This window comes from Mobula hypostoma, chromosome 25 (assembly GCF_963921235.1).
Source record: "Mobula hypostoma chromosome 25, sMobHyp1.1, whole genome shotgun sequence".
NCBI lineage: Eukaryota > Metazoa > Chordata > Chondrichthyes > Myliobatiformes > Myliobatidae > Mobula > Mobula hypostoma.
This window is the reverse complement of record NC_086121.1, coordinates 1,522,230-1,542,683: the sequence shown is the minus strand read 5'-3', so window position 1 is coordinate 1,542,683 and position 20,454 is coordinate 1,522,230. Positions and strand designations below refer to the sequence as shown.

At 40.7% G+C, this 20,454-nt stretch overlaps 1 protein-coding gene across 3 annotated transcripts; it reads left to right on the top strand.

Moving 5' to 3' along the window:
* Positions 1-46: 46 nt before the first annotated feature.
* LOC134338021 (cyclin-L1-like) lies at positions 47-20,215 on the top strand. Of its 3 annotated transcripts, XM_063033524.1 has the most exons (11): positions 47-291; positions 3,120-3,194; positions 3,900-4,009; positions 4,980-5,100; positions 8,303-8,367; positions 10,702-10,801; positions 11,424-11,528; positions 11,639-11,780; positions 14,556-14,676; positions 15,479-15,571; positions 18,900-20,215. In XM_063033524.1, the coding sequence occupies exons 1-11, from the start codon at positions 91-93 to the stop codon at positions 19,264-19,266; spliced, it is 1,500 nt and encodes a 499-aa protein (XP_062889594.1). In that variant the 5' UTR covers positions 47-90; the 3' UTR covers positions 19,267-20,215. The 3 variants fall into 3 exon arrangements, with proteins under 3 accessions (XP_062889594.1, XP_062889595.1, XP_062889596.1); XM_063033525.1 differs by lacking the exons at positions 47-291; positions 3,120-3,194; positions 3,900-4,009 and adding an exon at positions 9,042-9,055 and having other exon boundaries at positions 5,056-5,100; positions 18,900-20,214; XM_063033526.1 differs by lacking the exons at positions 47-291; positions 3,120-3,194; positions 3,900-4,009; positions 4,980-5,100; positions 8,303-8,367 and adding an exon at positions 9,053-9,180 and having other exon boundaries at positions 18,900-20,214.
* Positions 20,216-20,454: the final 239 nt, after the last annotated feature.

Sequence of the window (20,454 nt, the reverse complement as noted above, 5' to 3'; positions counted from 1 at the left end):
TGAGGGACGGACCAATAGAATTGACGTCGTGGGCGGGACTTCCTGTCTGCGAGGCTGCGGGAAGGCGCGAGGATCGGGGAGAAGTAGAAGATGGCGGCGGGTGGGATTCTCATCGGTGATAAGTTATACTCCAGCATCGCCCTCACCCTGGAAAACTGCCTCATCTCGGAAGAAAAACTCTCTTTAACGGCCTCGGTGACGGATGGGCTGGATTCGGAGGTGGAAACCGACCTACGCATAGTGGGATGCGAGTTAATCCAGGCTGCCGGCATTTTGCTTAAACTACCTCAGGTAGGCCGCGGCGGGCGAGGAGCTGGGTGGGGAAAGCAACAGAGAGACGGAATCGAGAGGAGGTTGGGGGACGGTCGACAGGGGATGGTGGCGATGGCGGGGTTGAGGAGTTCGCCAAGGGTGTTAGAGGGCAGCGACTTCGATGGCGTGGGTGGGGTGGGGTGAGGCGGATGGTTTCCGAGTGTCCTCAAACCCCATCGCCAGTACTCATTCTCATTGGTTTTACCAAGTTTAGCTGCGCTGTAATATAAATAGTCCATAAGATATAGGAGCCGAATTGTAGGTTGATTATAGGCTTAATTGTCAAAGAGTCGTAGAGCATGGAAACGGGCCCTTTGCCTAATTGGTCTGTGCTGTCCCATTTGCCGGCATTTGGTCCATAATCTTCTAAAGCTTTCCAATCCATACCTGCCTTTACCATCTCCTTTGGTAGCTGGTGCTACAGAGATACCACCTTTGTGGTAAATAAAAATAGTCGCCTCTGAGGTTTCTGTTAAATCTTTTCCCCTCTCACATTAAACCTGTTAAATCCCCCAACTTCAGGGTTGAGTTCATTCACCTAATCTGCTTTTCTTGATTTTATACACTTATATAAGATCATCTCTCAGTCTCGTGCACTCAAAAAGAACAAAATCCCACCCTGTACAACCAATCTCCATAATTCAGTCTCTTAAGTCCTGTCAAGATCCTTGTAAATCTTTACATTTCTCAGTTTGGTAACATTTGTTACAGCAGGGCAACAAAGACTGAACACAATACTCCCAAGTGCAGCCTCACCAGCGTCCTGTACAACCACACCATTACCTCTCAAGTCAAGTCGTCACTTTTTATTGTCATTTCAAGACGTTTTTCAGGACCATGGTGCTACATGAAACAATACAACAAACTACACTGAACTATGTAAAACAACACAAAAACTACACTAGATTACAGACCTACCCAGGACTGCATAAAGTGCACAAAACAGTGCAGACACTACAATAAATAATAAACAAGACAATAGGTACAGTAGAGGGCAGTAGGTTGGTGTCAGTCTGGGCTTTGAGGAGTCTGATGGCTTGGCAAAAGAAACTGTTACACAGTCTGGTCATGAGAGCCCGAATGCCTCGGTGCCTTTTGCCAGATGGCAGGAGGAAGAAGAGTTTGTATGAGGGGTGCGTGGGGTCCTTCACAATACTGTTTGCTTTACGGATGCAGCGTGTGGTGTAAATGTCTGTAATGGTGGGAAGAGAGACCCTGATGATCTTCTCAGCTGGTCTCACTATACGCTGCAGGGTCTTGCGATCTGAGATGGTGCAATTTCTGAACCAGGCAGTGATGCAGCTGCTCAGCATGCTCTCAATACAACCTCTGTAGAATGTGGTGAGGATGGGGGGTGGGAGATGGACTTTTCTCAGCCTTCGCAGAAAGTAGAGACGCTGCTGGGCTTTCTCTGCTATGGAGCTGGTGTTGAGGGACCAGGTGAGATTCGCTGCCAGGTGAACACCAAGAAATTTGGTGCTCAGACAATCTCTATGGAGGAGTCGTTGATGTTCAGATGAGAGTGGTCGCTCTGTGTCCTCCTGAAGTCAACAGCCATCTCTTTTGTTCACATTCAGAGACAGGTTGTTGGCTGTGCACCAGTCCGTTAGCTGCTGCACCTCCTGTCTGTATGCTTCTATACTCAGTGCCCTGACAGATATCGGCCAGCGTGCTAAAAGCCTTCTCACCACCCTGTCTAGATGTGACTTCATTTTCAGGGAGCCATGTACTTGTACTCCCATCCTCTATAGTACAACACTTCCCAAGTTTCTGCCGTTCACTGTGAAAGACCTAGGTGGATTGAGTTTCCAAAATGCAACACCTCGCACTTGGATTAAATTCCATTTGCCATTCCTCAGTCCACTTATTCTGCTAATCAAGATCCTTCTGTCATTTTTGATAACCTTCATTATTCACAATACCACTTACTTCTGTGTCATCTCCAAACGAACCAACCATACCTCATCCATTCTTACCTGTATCATTGATATGGCTGACAAGCAACAATGGGCCTGGCACCAGCCCCTGAAACACACTAGTCATAGCCTCCAGTCTTAGCACCATTCCAACAGCAATCTCTGCTTACTACCATCAAGCCAATGATGTATCTAGTTAGCCAGTTCTCTCTGGATCCATCCCTCTTTTATTTGCCTCTGTTTTTTAATAATCCTTCTACTGTAAACAATCTGAATATTGCAAATCTGAAATAAGACACTCATGTGATCAGGCAGCACCTGAAGTCCAGAACCTTCAGTAGTTCTGATTACTCTTCCTATCTCAGCATCTGTTTTCACTTTTTTTTAAAAACTGATGACAGTCTTCCTTGCTATCCTCCATTCACATCTTGATCATCGACGTATGTCAAAGGACCCCAATACCAACTTTTCCCCATGCAAAATAACCCACATCTATCACCTTGTGCCTCCTGTACCAAACTAGTTTTGGACCTTGTGCCCTATGGGGACTTCACTTTTGGTCCGTGTCTAATTTGGGACTTTGATAAAGGTGTTACTGAACTCTGTACCTTGAAAACTTATTGGAAAATTCAGTTAGATATTGCATGGTCTAATGGAGGCCATGGAGTTAGAGACGGTAGTTTTGATTTCATGAACTATACTGGTAACCTAATTGACAGTTTGAGACAATCCATTGGCTTTCAGTTAGTTATTTAATTTAATTTTGCGATACCTGTGGGTGGGCTTTTGGTTAATTTTGTTATGTTAATTTATTATTGGTTTTGTTGAAATGGTATAAAGCTGAAGGTAGTGTGGATTTGTTGGGTAACTGCATACTTCAAATTGATTTAGGTGGCAATGGCAACTGGACAAGTGTTATTTCAGCGGTTCTTCTATTCAAAATCTTTCGTGAAACATTCCATGGAGGTAAGAGTTAAAACAATTATGCATGTAATCTCATTACAAAAAGATACTCAGTAATAAATACAAAGATGTATCAGTGTTCCTGTAAACCTTATTGTTGCCTGGAGAAATGTGAAGGGTATGCATTGATCTGATACTTGCTGTACCTAATTGTGCTGGAGAATGTTTGCCCTTTTCCTATGGCTAAATTCGTTCTATCCTTTTTAAGGTTCTCTTGACAAGAATTTGAATGTGTGTACAAATTCTGTTTAACAGTATTTAGTTATCAACCCAATAAATATCCTTTTTTTTGGGAAGCAAGAGACCTGAAGCTGGGGGAACTCCGTGGGCCAGGCAGCATCTGTGGTGGAAATGGATGTTTCATGTTTTGGGTTGAGACTCTTTATCTAAAATGATCTTTTAATTCTGCATGTGAACCACCACAAGATCCTAATAATCTGTGAAATAACAAAAAAGGACCAGCTTCATCAGATTTCTTGCATAATAGTCACCAGGGTTAGTTTGGAGTTTTGTGCAGTACTGTGCATGCTATAGCAGGATTTCAGAGTTATTGAATCGTAAGCATGAAGTTTTTCAGAATGTAATTGTGGTTCACTCTGTGACCCAACTCCATTGTTTATTATTCACCGTCAGTGAATTGATTCAGTCAATACGTGATCTTGTTATTGAACGAGAATGTGTTCTGATTCATTTTGTCTCCCACAACAGATATTATCAATGGCTTGCATTCACTTGGCTTCAAAAATTGAGGAAGACCCCCGGCGCATTCGGGATGTCATCAATGTGTTTCATCATTTACGAAAACTCAGGGAGAAAAAGTAAGTTGTGCATATTTATAGATTACTGAGAATTTTAAAAAATGGTCTTACAGGTGAGTTTCTGTAGAAGAAGCCTTCTGTTAAAGAAGTCTTGGCACTATTTGAAGTTGGAGAAAACTCGCTTTTGACCATAAATTTAGGAAAAAGTATTCTGGCTGTAAATACCAGGCTGAACTAGAGTTGTTTAAAGTTGCAGTTTTGGCTTGTGTGGTGGTTCGTAGGTAAAATAATTGTAGTATTTGTGTATTTGAGTTGCAAGATCTTCTTTGCTATCATTTAATTATTGAGGTAGTTCCAATCTACCATGGATCACTGCCTCATGATGAAATAAACCGTCCTGGATTAGAAATTCACTTACAATGTGGTCTTCCTTGTAATAGTATGAAGATCCTACTTTCATTCCTTTTACATTATCGAAATGGGTGATTACCTTAATACTCAGGCTCTTCAATCAGTTATCCATAAGGTAAATAAGCAAAAGTTGTTTTCTTAGATTCCAAGGATTAGTGGTAAAGGGGAGGAATTGTTTTGTTCAGGGAGAGTAAGCAGACCAGGCTTCTGGGATTGAGAATATAAGAATAACGGTTGATTTAACTAAAACATACAGAATTCTCATAGGACATGGCAGGGTAGATGGGAACTTAATGTTTTTTCTTGGCAAGTGCACTACTTGAGGTTCCACTTTCTGGATAAAGTGAAGATTCATGACAAGAAGTCACTGGACAGTAATGAATCTTTAGACCTGAAGGGTGTATCATTGAAACTGCCTGAAATAACATCATATTGGGAAAGGCCAACAGAAATGTGCATGTTCAAAAAGGTAAGATTAGAGTTGAAGGTTAAATGAGCTTGTCCAAAAATGAAAAGTTCTGTTTAGTATGATCATGCAAGGATAACCTTTGCTAACATTGACAGTTTTTACATGGAATCAGTATTTAACCAGACCTGGTGTTTTTCTGTTATGGTAAAGACCTCCTGTGCCACTTCCATTGGACCAAAGTTATGTCAACCTAAAGAACCAGGTCATCAAGGCAGAAAGAAGAGTGCTAAAGGAGCTGGGATTCTGTGTTCATGTTAAACATCCACATAAGGTCGGTCAGTGTAATCTGCTATTTGAGATTAAAAAGTATTCTTTTTATTCAGATATTAGTTTGCATTATCAAAGTTGGTCTGCCGCGTGTTATTTTATTAACGTTAAGCTAAGATTTTCAGCGCTGGACTTAATTTATTTTCAACATTTTGGTCTTGTGGGCATTTATTTTTTTAAATCTAGTTTGAAGTTGCAGTTAATCAGGACCAAATTTTACTGCATTTATTTTCATAGCCTTGTGCACATTTCACCATGTTGTCAGAATGCTGTTCTACTACGTGCTTTGGAAGGGAAAAACCACAAATATGCTTGAGCCCAACATTTTAATCACGTTGGTAATACTGAGGCACTGAAGGTTTGCAGTCTTGGTTGTTTTCTGATTTCTAATTTCAGATGTTCACATGTCTGTGTTGGATGTAATTAAAAGTTCTTGATTTTGAAAAAATAAAATGATGCTGATTACAGAAATTTCATACTAAAACTGGAAATGCACAACATATCAGGCAGTTTTGAGGAAAGGAATGTAAGAAGTAGATTGGAAACAAGTCATGCAGCTTCTTTCACCTCTGCCATTTTGTAGATAATGTTAATCACAGTACTCCTTTCTGTAATTGAGCCTTCACAACCCTCTTGGGGAGAATTCCCTGGAATCTTTACCCTCTGGATAAAGAATTTCTTATCTCTGCCCTGAATGGTTAATGCCTTACATTAAGGCTGTGACTCTTGTTGAATATTTAGATTTTTGGATCATTTGTCTCCCTTTCACAATTGGAATGCTTTCTCTCCTTTTACAGGATCAGATCATGGTAATTAGAGAAGTTTTATTTTGTTATGGGTGCATTGGATTATATGCTCTAATTCTGTAACCAGATTTGAAATGAAGTTGAAAAAAGGAGGCATAAAAGGCACCACAGCTGAAATACTTCCATTATTGTTAGAATGCAACTATTAAGAGATGGGTACACTTTGGCATGTGGTTACTTTCACATTCCAACAACATGCTCTACAAAATCAGATGTTTTAGTCACCAGGAACACCAGATTATATGCGGTAGAAATTAATATATTTCCATCACACTTTTAACTGAGTTTTGTCAGATGTCAGAACCATGAAATGCAACATGTGAAATGAAAAGCAATTAGAAACATTGGAAGATCATTGGATAAGTAAGTGTTCTTTGTGTCCTTGGGTTCCTTTGCCCTTTCTTTCCATTCCTGTACTCACGTACAAATATCCTTGCATCTGCTAAAGTGATGTGGTGGACTCATTGTAGTACATTCACAAAAACAGGAGCTAATCAAGGCACAAGAAGTACATAACGGCACATCAATTGTCATCTGTCTCTTATATATATGTATATATATTAAGGTTAGCAATTATTAATAAATGGAACACAATAGATAAAGACAGTCTTGGGAAGACATTTTTTCATCCGTTATCGGACAGCAGAGATCTTAGTATGGATCCCTAAAGAGCATCACTATTCACCAACGTTCAGCCAGAATAAGTCCCATCAACCACTGCCCTCTGACTTCTAATGGTAAGCCCGTTCTGAAACCAAATTGCTAATTCACCGTGCAGTCCATGCATCTTAATCTTCTGCTTCACATGTAGGACCTTGTCATCCATCTTACTAAAATCCATGTAGTTGATATCTACAGTAATACTCTCATCACCTCCTCAAAACTGAATCAAGTTAGTAAGAACTGACTTACCCCGCACAAAGCTATGCTAACGTGCATAATTAGGCCATGATTTTCCAATTGCTCTTGCATCCTGTCCCTAAGAATCCTTTCCAGTAATTTCCCTACCACTGATGTGAGACTTACCAGTCTATAGTTTTCGGGATTATCCTCTTTCCCTTAAATAATGGAACAACATTAGGTGTTCACCAGTCCTCCATGTCCTCGCCTACGGCCAGAGAGGACATGAAGTTAATTGGTCCAGGCTCCATCTGTCTCATCTCTTGCCTCGCAATAACCTGTGATGTATCCCATCAGGTCCTGGGCACTTGTAAACTTTGGTATTATTTAAGCCAGGGGTCTCCAACCTTTTTTGCACCACAGACCAGTTTAATATTGACAATATTCTTGGGACCAGCCGACCGGGGGGCGGGGGGGGGGGGTGCAGTGGGTGTTGTTCAAGTTCAGCAGTGTGTAACAGGTAATGAGGAAAGGTGCAGCTGACTCATATCGTTTTATATAACCAAATCATATTGTTTCCTCGCGGCTCGGTAGCACATGGTTGGGGACCACTGATTTAAGAGACCAAGCTACCCCCTCATCTCGGAATGCCCTAGCAAGCTAGCACTATCCTCCATGTCCTAATGCACCTACATCCTCTACCTCTAAGCAGATGTTTCTTCCTTTATCCTTGAGTGGTCCTGTCTGCTGCCTAGTTACACACATCAAAGTAGCTGGTGAACGCAGCAGGCCAGGCAGATGCTGCCTGGCCTGCTGCGTTCACCAGCAACTTTGATGTGTCCTGTTGTTTGCTGCCTAGTTATCTTGTTCTTGGTGTATCTGTAGACTGCTTTGGGATTCTGTCGAATCCTACTTGCCAAGGACTTCTATCGCCCCTCCTGTCTTTCCTAAATCCCCTCGGGTTCTTTATATTCCTACAGGACTGTGTTTAATTCCTAAATCTTACATATACTTCCTTTCTCTCCTTTGTTAAATTCACTGCAGCTCAACATCTGACATTCCCTGACCCTGTCATTCTTGTCCTCTGTATTGAATTATCCCTGCCCAGTACATAGTGCTGTTGGTCTTCAAACACTTACTCAGCTTTCATCACTCCTGTTTTTGCTTTTGCAAACTGAGAAAAGTTGAAATAAATATCCAAGGCTGTAGTTGGGAAGGGGCTGGAATGATTGGATATGTAGTGTTTACTGCTCGAGTTGTGGTCCATTGTAATTGAACCACACTACTGTGTGTGATACAATATTTTGCCTATATTTCTTTTGGGCTAAGTTCTAATGATGATTGATGAACCATCTAATTCCACTAAAGTCCTGGAGGTGTGCCTTGAGTGGAATAATTCTTGTTTTATTCAACCAGTCTACAACAGTTGTTTGCCTGGAAAGAAAACTAAACAACTCATGAAAAATAAATATGGTGTTAATCATGTATTGAGTTGTTTACAGCCACACTGTTAATAGCTGACTGAGGGTCAGTTGTAACTCTGAAACCTGTATCTTCCAGATTATCGTAATGTACCTTCAGGTGTTAGAATGTGAACGTAACCGGCCTCTGGTCCAGACTGCATGGTAAGTTTATTTTCTCTGTTTTTGTGAGATAACCAGCGAAGACAGTGGCAGAAATATGTATCCATGTGCTTCTCTCCTGTCCTGTGCAACAGTTTATTGTGCACTGCTCCTGGTTCAGGCATTCCCAAAGCTCATTTCAGATATACAATTGTGCTACCTACCTCATTTGCCCACATTCTCCACTGTGCCAGTAAAAATAATTTATTTTAATTGTGCCGTCTCTCAGTTTAGAGAACCTGTAAACCTTGTGGGTGGGGTGCATGACAGCATTGAGTTGGCTGCTCCAAATAACTTACAAAATGAAAATCTCTTGAGTGGAGAGGCACTTTATCTTTTAGTCTCTCTTGACACAAAGCCAAGGTCAAAATTACCACATGCAAACAAATTAAACCTCATTCAATTGTTAGTCAAAGAATAGTGCGTTAATATATCTAATGACATTTCTCATTGGTACTAATTTTAAAAATGAAAGCATTTGGCTGCCTTGGTTACTTGTGCAGGTGGGAATAATATGGTTTGAATTTTATTTTTCAAATATACTGCCTAATTTATGTTAAAATCCTAATTGAATAATGTTTCATATTTCTGCTTACTTGTCTTTTTTGGCTGGTGTAGCATTTGCTTAATTGAGAACCCATTTTAACTTCTCTTTTTTTCTACTCTTTCGATCAAAGGGTAGACCCTGATGGTAAGTGACTAAGACTTCTGAACTGCCCTCCAAGCACTTTGATGCCAGGATGGCCCTAACTGGCTGCCACTTTGAACCAATCCATTGCAGGTTCTTCTCCAAGAAGGCTGACTGTCTAGTGAGAGGTGGTATATAGTAACTGGCCATTGCTTCTTGTGTTAAACATTTATTTAATTAATGTAAAATCTTGTGTTTTATAAATTGTAAAATCTTAATATTTTGAAGTAATATTTTCTTTGTAATTTTAATATTTACATATCTTGATTAGAAGCAATAATGTAATTTTAATTAATTTCTGTAATGGAAGAAAACCCTAATCAAAGACTGTTGAGACTGTTCTGACTGTTGTGCAGCACCTGTGATATCTTGCAGCTTCTCAGTTTCTGATTTGACTGAAACGATTACTGGGACTGCCGAGAAGAATGATTCTCTGCCATTTCTCCTGAAGAAGGCCAGGGAGAACTCAACATACTTTCACGAGTATTTCGATCAAATGTGACGATTACTGGCGAGCACTTCATGATAATCTGATCGTGTGGCCATTACAATTGGATAAGGACTGTTTCCAAATATTATTGTTCATGTTATCTCTTCCCTGTACGGATGTGAGAAGCTGATTGGAATGTTGTCTAGTGTACTTACTGCCAGTGCATGGAAAGTTCTGCTTTGCAAATTAGATGCATTTGTGATCAAGGAGACAAGTTCAGATATTGTAGCATGGAGCGTTATCTCAAAACTTTCATAAATGTGATTCTTTTAAGTATCTCTTGAGTTGTATTGGTTTATCACGAGAGCAGGCCAGTGAGAAGTTAAAATGGGTTCTCTGCAGTTTACTTTTATTTTGTGTTCTTTAACCATACAGGGCTCAAAATGCTTTGTGCAATGTGAGGGTTCTTTTTCTAAGTAGCTTATCTGATAGTGGGAAAATGCATTTGTGTTAAATTTAGAGAAAGGATTTATAGCAGTGTTTTAGTAAACAATGTAATCATTTCATAAAGGACCCAATATAGAGAGGAACCTGGTCTTCATAGACCAATGGTTTTACTAACATTAATATTTTAGTTACAAAGTTGTAGTTAATTCTGGAAATTGGTTTGAATATGTTTGAAAATGGTCAGCTACTAAATTATGGAAATTACTTCAATTCTGGAGAAACCAATTTTTTTTTGCAAGATATGGAGATTTGATGCATCTAAATGTTCTGCTTTCACTTTAAAGTGATGTTGATAAATCTTTTTAATATCTAATTGAAGTTTTTAAAAATTTATTATTTGAGTATGTTGTGTAGCAAATACATATGGATTAAAGGATTGTATGTCACAGAGTAGATTGAATTGGCACTTCAAGAATCTGCTTATTTGTCAGGTAGATGAAGGTACCATTCTTTTACGACTTAGAGCTAGACCGTATAGGTATTGTAATGGTGTTTTAAGTAAACAAGTGTCTTCAATGAATCAAGATACATCTTTGAAAAGCATTCATTGTCTTCAGAATCTTTTTCTCGTTTGTTTAGCTAAAAAGAAGTACCAGAAAATAGAGCATTTTGAACCCTGTTTGGCTGTTTAATTTCAGATTTTAAGCAGTTGTTCTGAGAAATTAGCAGTGTATTGGGTAGGTTGCCACAACGTTTTTATTATCTATTTCAGGAATTATATGAATGACAGTCTGCGGACAGATGTGTTTGTCCGGTACCACCCAGAGACCATTGCCTGCGCGTGTATCTACTTGGCTGCGAGGGCACTTGAGGTTGGTGGACATTTACTTTCACCTCTTGCATCCTTGTTTTATTTTTAATTTCAGCAGAGGCAGTTTATCTGACCATATCCAGTGTCATAGCCAAGTAGACATTCTTTCTCAGTCTGGTGCTACCAAATGAAAGCAATATAATCAAACACCAGTTTGTTGGTTAGGAGGCTCGACTCTTTATCAAAACAATACCGCGCTTGTTTTTCCATCACACTGCAATCAAGAGATGGCAATTTGTTAATCCAGTACAGACCAATAGGTCACATCAATTCTGCAAGGTCCTTGTGATTTGTATAGCTCAGAGGCCAATACCTGTGCTACCTACTTACAGAGCAATGGATTGTGACTTTAAAAGGAGTCTTTAAATTTTAAAGCATGAGATTACATTGCTTAAGTTTAGTCATTGTGAATTTTAATAAAAGTGAACCCCAGAGTTGATGTTGATACCAATGTTAATGCAAAATAAAAGGCAAATTGTGTAGATTTGATATACAAAATCATACTAGTCTGGAACTATTAAGATATATATAATTATTGTAATAGGCATATTCAGTTGTACTAAGGATATTAAACTCTGACAAGTTAATTTAATAGCTATGTAATTTAGTTTAATCTTTTTCAGATCCCACTTCCAAATCGCCCCCATTGGTTTTCATTGTTTGGGACAAATGAAGATGAAATTAGAGAAATCTGTGTGAAAATCTTAAAGCTCTATACCAGGAAAAAGGTCTGTAACTTTTGAATGCAGATTGGTGAATGGTTCTAATTGGGTTTTCTATCATTGAAGATAAATACAGTGAAACTTGTTGCTAAATTGAGGTATATGCTGTGCTGCAGGCAAACCTGGAGCATCTGGACAGTGAAGTTGAAAAGCGGAAAGTGGCCCTTCAAGAAGCAAAGGCAAAAGCAAAGGGCCTTCTGCCAGATGGCACTCCTGCACTAGAGGCTCCACCTGGCTTCTCCCCATCTTCAAAACCAGGTCTGAACTTCCTTGTGGAACTAAAAATAACTTGACTGACTTCATTTAAGCAGCCACTCATCACTAGCTTTCAGCAGTTGAAAATGATTCTACTTATCGTGATAATGTGTAGTATTCAGATTAGTTCAGTGTTTGGCCTGATAATTGTTTGAATTGCTTATGAAGCTGAAGGACCACTGAAAATAACGAAAGGCTTAATATCTTAAAAGTAAGTTTATTCTTAAATACAAAATGTTCTCCTTTTGCCTTAAATATTATCCCCATTCTCCTTCTTGAATCATTGTACATGATTCAAAAGTTCCTGTTTTTCTCCTCTTGTCCACCCTTTTTCCTTTTCTGCTCATCACCTCCCAGCTTCTGACTTCATGCCCCCTTCCCCACCCACCTGGCTTCACCTATCACCTTCTAGCTTGTCCTCTTTCCTTCCCTACCCCCACCCCATCTTATTCAGGCATCTTCTCTGTCCCCTTATAGTCCTGATGGAATGGGTTTTGGCTCGAAAGTTTATTCCCCTCCATGGATGCTGCCTGACCTGAGTTTCTCTAGCATTTTGTGTGTATTGCTTTGTTTTTCTCTCCTCCTTCCCCTCCATGGTGTAAGTACTGGAATCCCAACAATTGATTTTAGAGTTGCTTCTGTTTAAATGAATAATTAATCTGTAAGTCTGTTCTGATCTGCCAGCATTCACTGGCAAAATCCATCACTGTATTTTCTAAATGGCAAAAAAAAATCTGCTTTAAAGTTCCATGGCAGATGTAATTAACACTTTAAGGGTTAAGGGAGTTGTGGTATTTGCTGTGATCTGGAATATGGTTTTGTTAAATTTCTGGTAGGATCCATTTGAAGAACTACAATGGTGCTAAAATGTTTGTGAACCTTTTAGAATTTTCTCTATTACTGCATAAATATGACCTAAAATGTAATCAGATCTTTCCATAAGTCCTAAAACTAGATAAAGAACCCAATTAAATAACACAAAAACATGATACTTGTTCATTTATTTATTGAGAAAAACGATCCAATATTACATGTACTTGTTGGAAAAAGTATGCAAATCTGTAAGATTATCAGTTCATGTAAAGGAGAATTCAGAGTGGTGTTTCACTCAATGGGATAACAATCAGGTGTGAGTGTGGGGGACCCTGCCCAAAGAATATAAACCTGGATCTTTATTATCAAAGTCTGAGCTTCACCACACAGGTTTTTGGATGTGTGCCATGCCTTGATCAAAGGAGATTTCAGAAGACCTCAAAAAAAGTTGTTGATGCTCACCGGGCTCTAAAAGGATACAAAACCATTTCTAAAGAGTTTGGGCTCCACCAATCCACAGTCAGGCAGATGGTGTACAAATGGAGGAAATTCAACACCATTGTTACTCTCACCAGCAGAGGTCATCCACCAAAAATCATTCAAAGAGCAGGGCATGTAATATTCCAAGAGATCACAAAGAACCCCAGGGTAACATCTAAGGAGCTACAGGCTTCTCTTACATTGGTTAATGTCAGTGCTCATGAGTCTACCATCAGGCAAACACTGAACAACAACGGTGTGCATGGCAGGACTACATGGAGAAAGCCAGTACTCTCCAAGAAGAACTTTGCTGCCTGTCTAAAGTTCGCTAAAGACCACGTGGATAAGGCAGAAGGCTGTTAGAAGAATGTTCTGTGGACAGATTAGTTCAAAAAAGAGATTTTTGGCTTAAATTAGAAGTGTTTGGCGAAAAGTAAACACTACATTCCAGCATAAGAACCTCGTCCCATTTGTGAAACGTGGTGGCAGTGTCATGGTTTGGGCCTGCTTTGCTGTCTTGGGACCTGGATGCTTGCTATCATTGATAGAACTATGAATTGTTCCAGCAAAATCAACAGGAAAATGTCAGGGTATCAGTCTGTGAACTGAAGCTCAAGAGTAAGTGGGTCATGCAGCAAGACAACCCTAAACACACAAGTCGGTCTCCCAAAAATGGTTAAAGCAGAAGAAATTTCAAATTTTGGAAAGGCTGAGTCAAAGTCCTGACCTTAAACCTATAGAGATGTTGTGGAAGGACCGGAAGCAAGCAGTTCATGCAAGGAAGTCCACCAACTGCTGTACAAGGGGGTCACACCAGTTACTGAAAGTAAAGGTTCGCATACTTTTTCCAACAAATACATGTAATATTGGATCATTTTTCTCAGTAGGGTTCTTTTTTATCTACTTTTAGGACTTGTGTGAAGACGAGATCACATTTTAGGCCATATTTATGCAGAAATATTCTGAAGAGTTCACAAACTTTCTAGCATCACTGTACTTTTCATTCAAGAGGAGATTGCATGGTTGAGCTTGTACTCTCTTGGACATTGAGGGTGATCTGATTAGGGTTTTTAGAGTAATAGCTATTTTTTTAAAGGAGGAATTGACAGAGTATGTGCTTATACAGGGTATATAAAAAGAAAACAATTAGAGGAGGATAAGTCTGAAAGAGGATATCAGGGATTTTGGAGAACTCTTCTGTCTCTATCATTGTAATATGAGGAGAGATTTGGAAGCTAACAACCAGCTCCATCACCATTTTAAAATCCAGTGCTACCATTGGATTTAACACCTTGTAGTTCCATTAATTTCTCCCTTCTTGCTTTTTTAAGTGCGGTAATTTTTAAATGGTAAGGGGTTACCGACTCCATTTGGGGGAACTGGCTTCCTTATGCATCAGCAGCATAGCAGTTAACAGGGGAACCCAGCAGAGTGTGTCCCTGTTCTCTTTCTGATTTGATCATTTTTCCATTCAATTCTTTTCAGAGTCTCCAAAGGATGGGAAGTTGGAGAAACCTTCACCACTGTCCATTCAGGCAATGAAAAATGCTAGAAGAAAACTAGATGAGGAGGAAAAGTGGCCTCGATCTACTAGTCCATTAAATGGGTAAGCAGGGTCAACTGTTGATATATTTGAGTATTACAAAGGAGATGGTGATGGGCTTTAGGAAGACTAAGCCTGCACTGCTTTCTGTTACTATTGATGGTGAGGTCCTACAAGTACCTGGGGGTGCACCTGAATGTCAGACTTGAGTGAAGCACTAGCGCATGGGCTGTGTATAGGAAGGGCCAGAGTCGCCTCTACTTCCTGAGGAGACTGAGGTCCTTTGGAGTATGCAGACCTCTCCTTCACATGTTCTACAAGTCTGTTGCCAGTGCAGTCTTCTATGCAGTGGTGTGTGGGGCAATGCCAACAGGCTCAATAGACTGATTAGACAGGCTGGCTCTATTACAGGAGTCAAACTGAATACACTGGAGGCTGTGGTAGAACAAAGGACTCTACAGAAAATCCTAACAATTCTGGACAATGTTTCTCACTTTCTGCATGCCACCTTGGCTGAACAGAGGAGCACTTTTAGTAATAGATTAAGACAAGCGTGCCACTCCAAAGAGCGCTGTGAGGTCATTCTTACCCTCAGCCATTAGGCTCTATAATGAGTCAACCTCTAGCTGGGGAAGTGATGACTGTTCAAGGTAACTTTCTTCTAATAATTGTATATCTGCACTTGTACTGTGACACTGTAGTTTCCTTTGAGATCACTGAAGTATCTATCTAATATTAAAATTGCTCCTTGTACAAATCTATTGTAGCTTTCATAAAAATTCACGACCCTGAAAGCATTTTCTCAACATGTTGCCCTGAATCAGTCTCCTGCTTTACAGTTACAAAGGTAACTTTGTGTTTCTAGTGTTCAAAAGGGGAAGAGCAGCCGAAGTAGAAGCAGAAGCAAAGAGCGTAGTTACTCCAGATCCCGCTCGAGGTCACATTCCCCTAGGAGGCGGTAAGTTTAAATAGTAAACTCTGTACTTAGCAGCTTCTGTGATTAGACAACTTTTGATTGCCTAAGGGATTACTTGAACAAGCAAAGTGATGCATTCTTAGTACAGGCAATCTCTTAGGGCAGTATTTTATGTTTGACAAGGTGATTTTGACTCTTTGGAAATTCCATTGGTTCTGTCGTATCCTGGTCTACACAACAGCAGAACAATCACTTGGGTTCATTGTTGAATTGTATGTTTGTGCGTAATAGATTGATTTTTAAATTGGCGCGTTCCCTCAGAATTGAGCTTGACTGATTTTCATCTATCCATGAGTTTTTCTTTGCCTGTGCTGCAGCATCAAGAAATTATTAAATTCCTTCCTTCTGTGGGGAATTCCACTGGATAGTTTGTCGTTTTGTAGGTTGATATAAATGGCTGCAACAAGGGCCAGTGGTTTGGCTTTGTGTATGTAAATTTTCTGCTCCATTTGATCAAGGTTGATTGGATAGCTGTTCAGTTGCTCTGTATGGAATGATCTAAAATTTTAAAATCTGCATTCAGTAATCACCCACGTCACCTCTTCAAAACTCAAATCAATATTTAAGAAACACACATCAAAGTTGCTGGTGAACGCAGCAGGCCAGGCAGCATCTATAGGAAGAGGCGCAGTCGATGTTTCAGGCCGAGACCCTTCGTCAGGAATAACTGAAGGAAGAGTGAGTAAGGGATTTGAAAGGGGGAGGGGGAGATGCAAAATGATAGGAGAAGACAGGAGGGGGAGGGATGGAGCCGAGAGCTGGACAGGTGATAGGCAGAAGGGGATACGAGAGGGTCATGGGACAGGAGGTCCGGGAAGAAAGACGGGGGGGGGGGTGACCCAGAGGATGGGCAAGAGGTATATTCAGAGGGAGAGGGAGAAAAAGGAGAGTGAGAGAAAGAATGTGTGCATAAAAAAGAGTAACAGATGGGGTACAAGGGGGAGGTGGGGCCTAGCGGAAGTTAGAGAAGTCAATGTTCATGCCATCAGGTTGGAGGCTACCCATATGGAATATAAGGTGTTGTTCCTCCAACCTGAGTGTGGCTTCATCTTTACAGTAGAGGAGGCCGTGGATAGACATGTCAGAATGGGAATGGGATTTGGAATTAAAATGTGTGGCCACTGGGAGATCCTGCTTTCTCTGGCGGACAGAGCGTAGATGTTCAGCAAAGCGGTCTCCCAGTCTGCGTCGGGTCTCACCAATATATAAAAGGCCACATCGGGAGCACCGGACGCAGTATATCACCCCAGTCGACTCACAGGTGAAGTGATGCCTCACCTGGAAGGACTGTTTGGAGCCCTGAATGGTGGTGAGTCGACTGGGGTGATATACTGTGTCCGGTGCTCCCGATGTGGCCTTTTATATATTGGTGAGACCCGACGCAGACTGGGAGACCGCTTTGCTGAACATCTACGCTCTGTCCGCCAGAGAAAGCAGGATCTCCCAGTGGCCACACATTTTAATTCCACATCCCATTCCCATTCTGACATGTCTATCCACGGCCTCCTCTACTGTAAAGATGAAGCCACACTCAGGTTGGAGGAACAACACCTTATATTCCGTATGGGTAGCCTCCAACCTGATGGCATGAACATTGACTTCTCTAACTTCCGCTAGGCCCCACCTCCCCCTCGTACCCCATCTGTTACTCTTTTTTATGCACACATTCTTTCTCTCACTCTCCTTTTTCTCCCTCTCCCTCTGAATATACCTCTTGCCCATCCTCTGGGTCACCCCCCCCCCGGTCTTTCTTCCCAGACCTCCTGTCCCATGATCCTCTCGTATCCCCTTCTGCCTATCACCTGTCCAGCTCTCGGCTCCATCCCTCCCCCTCCTGTCTTCTCCTATCATTTTGCATCTCCCCCTCCCCCTCCAGCTTTCAAATCCCTTACTCACTCTTCCTTCAGTTAGTCCTGACGAAGGGTCTCGGCCTGAAACGTCGACTGCGCCTCTTCCTATAGATGCTGCCTGGCCTGCTGCGTTCACCAGCAACTTTGATGTGTGGTGCTTGAATTTCCAGCATCTGCAGAATTCCTGTTGTTTGCGTCAATATTTAAGAAATGGACTTGTCCCATACAATGCCATGTTGACGGTCCCTAATTAGTCCACGGTTTTCCAATTGCTCAAAGCCCATCCTAAGAATCCTGTCCTGTAACTTCTGTACCACATGAGCCTCACCAGTCTTTTGTTTTAAAGATTATCCCTGTTTTCCTTTTCTTATGACAACATTAGCTGCTCATCTGGACATCGTGACTACAGAGGATTTGAATATACTGGTCAAGGCCTCTCAATACCTGGGGTATTATCCCATCAGCCCCCAGAGACTTGCTGTTTAAGAGAATCAACACTACCTGCTTCTTTATCCCAAAATGCCCTCAAATTAGCACACTCCGCACTTATTCACCACCCTCCATGTCCTCCTTAAGTACTCAGTTAGGATCTCAGCCACAACCTCTCCCTAGTTAGACTCTTGCTCTGGACTCTTGTCTTGGGGTTCTCTTTAATCCTACTGTCTATATGGTATACAAGCAAAAGCTGTGATAATAAACCAATAACCAGTTCTTACTGTTCTTTACCAATTTTATGATTTTACTGGGGAGGTTCAATATTTTAAATGAAATTTCAGACATTTAAACTTGAAGCTTTGATCAATCCCCATGCCTGTAAAATGATCTAGAATGGGAGGCATTTCCACAAAATCTGTGTGAGAGTGGATTGTTTTCTGTTCTTCTGACCTGTGTGTCACTTTGCCTTTTATACACTCCAAGTGAACTTTCTAATTTACAGGTGTGTTGCTATTTCTTCAGAAATAGAAGTTTAATACATCATTTCCACAACAAGGCTAAAATGGCGATATAACATGGAAGACTTTTACACAGTACTATAGTTTGTCAGGCCAGGTTCATAGCATTCTCTGGACACTCCCAAGCAGCAGGAAATAGCATTTTGAAAGCAGGAATATCGAGTATTCATTCCTAGCTTCCGAAGGACATACTGTATGGTGTTTATACTTGGTATGATTTAGAACATGCAACTTCCCTCCATTAGGGATTTGTAAACATTACAGAACTGGGTGATTGCAACTTCTGTTCAGATTTCAGGAGAAAGTTTACATGGTTGTATGAACTAGTTGGTTGTGCTGCCATTACATATTGTTATTATGCATTGACTGTGCCATTAGTACTGCTGTTAACTTCACTGGGCTACTGTGACAGTAATTTTTTTTCTGTTCATATTAAATTCATATCTTTATGTTGCGTGGGTCAACTGTTCTGGGTCTCTCTGTTTAACAAATTTCTTTCGTCTGCAGAAGAACAAGAAGTCACTCTGGATCTAACAGTTCTCGATCCCACAGCCATTCAAGAAGCCGCAGTGATTCCCCTCCACAACGACACAAACGAAACTCGCCTTGCATCGGCAGGCAGAAGGCCAAGGAATATGACGATATGCGAGAATACAAGTATAATTCCCACAAACGCAGACGATCACATAGCAGGAGCTACAGCAAAAGTTTGTCGCGATCCAGAAGCAGGTCGAGAGAGCGTCTGGATTTTCCTCGGAAACACAAAGAAAGTAGAAGCCATCACAGGGAGCGAAGGCATGATCAATCCCGGTCCTATGAAAGATCCACAAAGCATCACAACAGTCACTCCAGCCACAACAGACACAGGCGGTGACACTCAGCCTGTGTAACAGTCATTCTAGTCACAATAGGAACAGGCGCTGATGGACACAACTTGTAACTTTGTAGTTACTCTGGGATTTAAATGCAGTCTCTGAACTTTGTTGAGATTTGAATGGTTTAGTTTGTGAATTGCACTGCTAGTTTTTGAGTTTTCCCATGGCAGATGTAGTGGCCCTTGCTGATGTACTCGCTGGTTTTTGACAGCATCTCACCCAGAGTTGGTAACTTCCATATAAGATTTTCTGAAACTTACGTGACGTACAGGTTTACAGTCTTGTGTTATTTCAAGGTTTATTTATTTTTATTTGCAGCTGTTAAATGTAATTTTGAAAATTTCTTCGTTTCTGAGGCGATAAATGGGCATGTATGTGCATGCTTTTGGATTGGGAAGGAGTGGGAGAGAGGGGGGAGTTCTCTGGTTCATTGTTGGCACTTTAGGGGGTGCCCTATCAGGTGCCAGTTTCATGTTGCAAAATGTTTTATTTAAAATTCCCTTTGAATGTGTGATTGAATACTTTCTATCTGTTATCTTGTACTCAGTCCCATCTATTTTGATCGCTGTTACAGTTTTTTTAAAGATCCGTGGCTGCTTCTCATTGCTGCTGCATATATAAATATTTTTTAGTAGCCATGCTCTTTATAGTTGTGTAAAATACCTTAATATTTTTCTTGGAGAAATAATGTACCCAAGTATGGTTACTTGTAAGTTGTAAAGAGATTTTGTTTGAAGGCTGGTTATTCATTGCTGATAATTGTCTTTTCAAGTGTATATGTTAATGAAATAAGGTACAGAACCAGGAGATACGGTATATAAGCCTCAATGTGGTTCAGCGAATATACATGTGCCTTGGATATGCAGGTTTAATGAGTTACGATTGGGATTTGAATATGCATATACTGTAAATAAATTTTTTAACAAAGAACAGTTGAGTGCATTGAAGTTGTACCAGTTTATGCTCACAACAATTACTTTAGCCTGGACATGTTGCAGGCTTCAAACAAGCAACAAGTCCTGCATGGTAAATGATGGAATATCATTGCATGGGACTTAATAAGGCAAGAAGACATTGACATGTTTTCTAATCATATTTTTCTCCACAACTTAAGGCCTGTATAGTCTGAATTTTGTCCAGGACCTGTCTGACAGTGTCTAACTTACCAACCAGTATATGGTTGCATC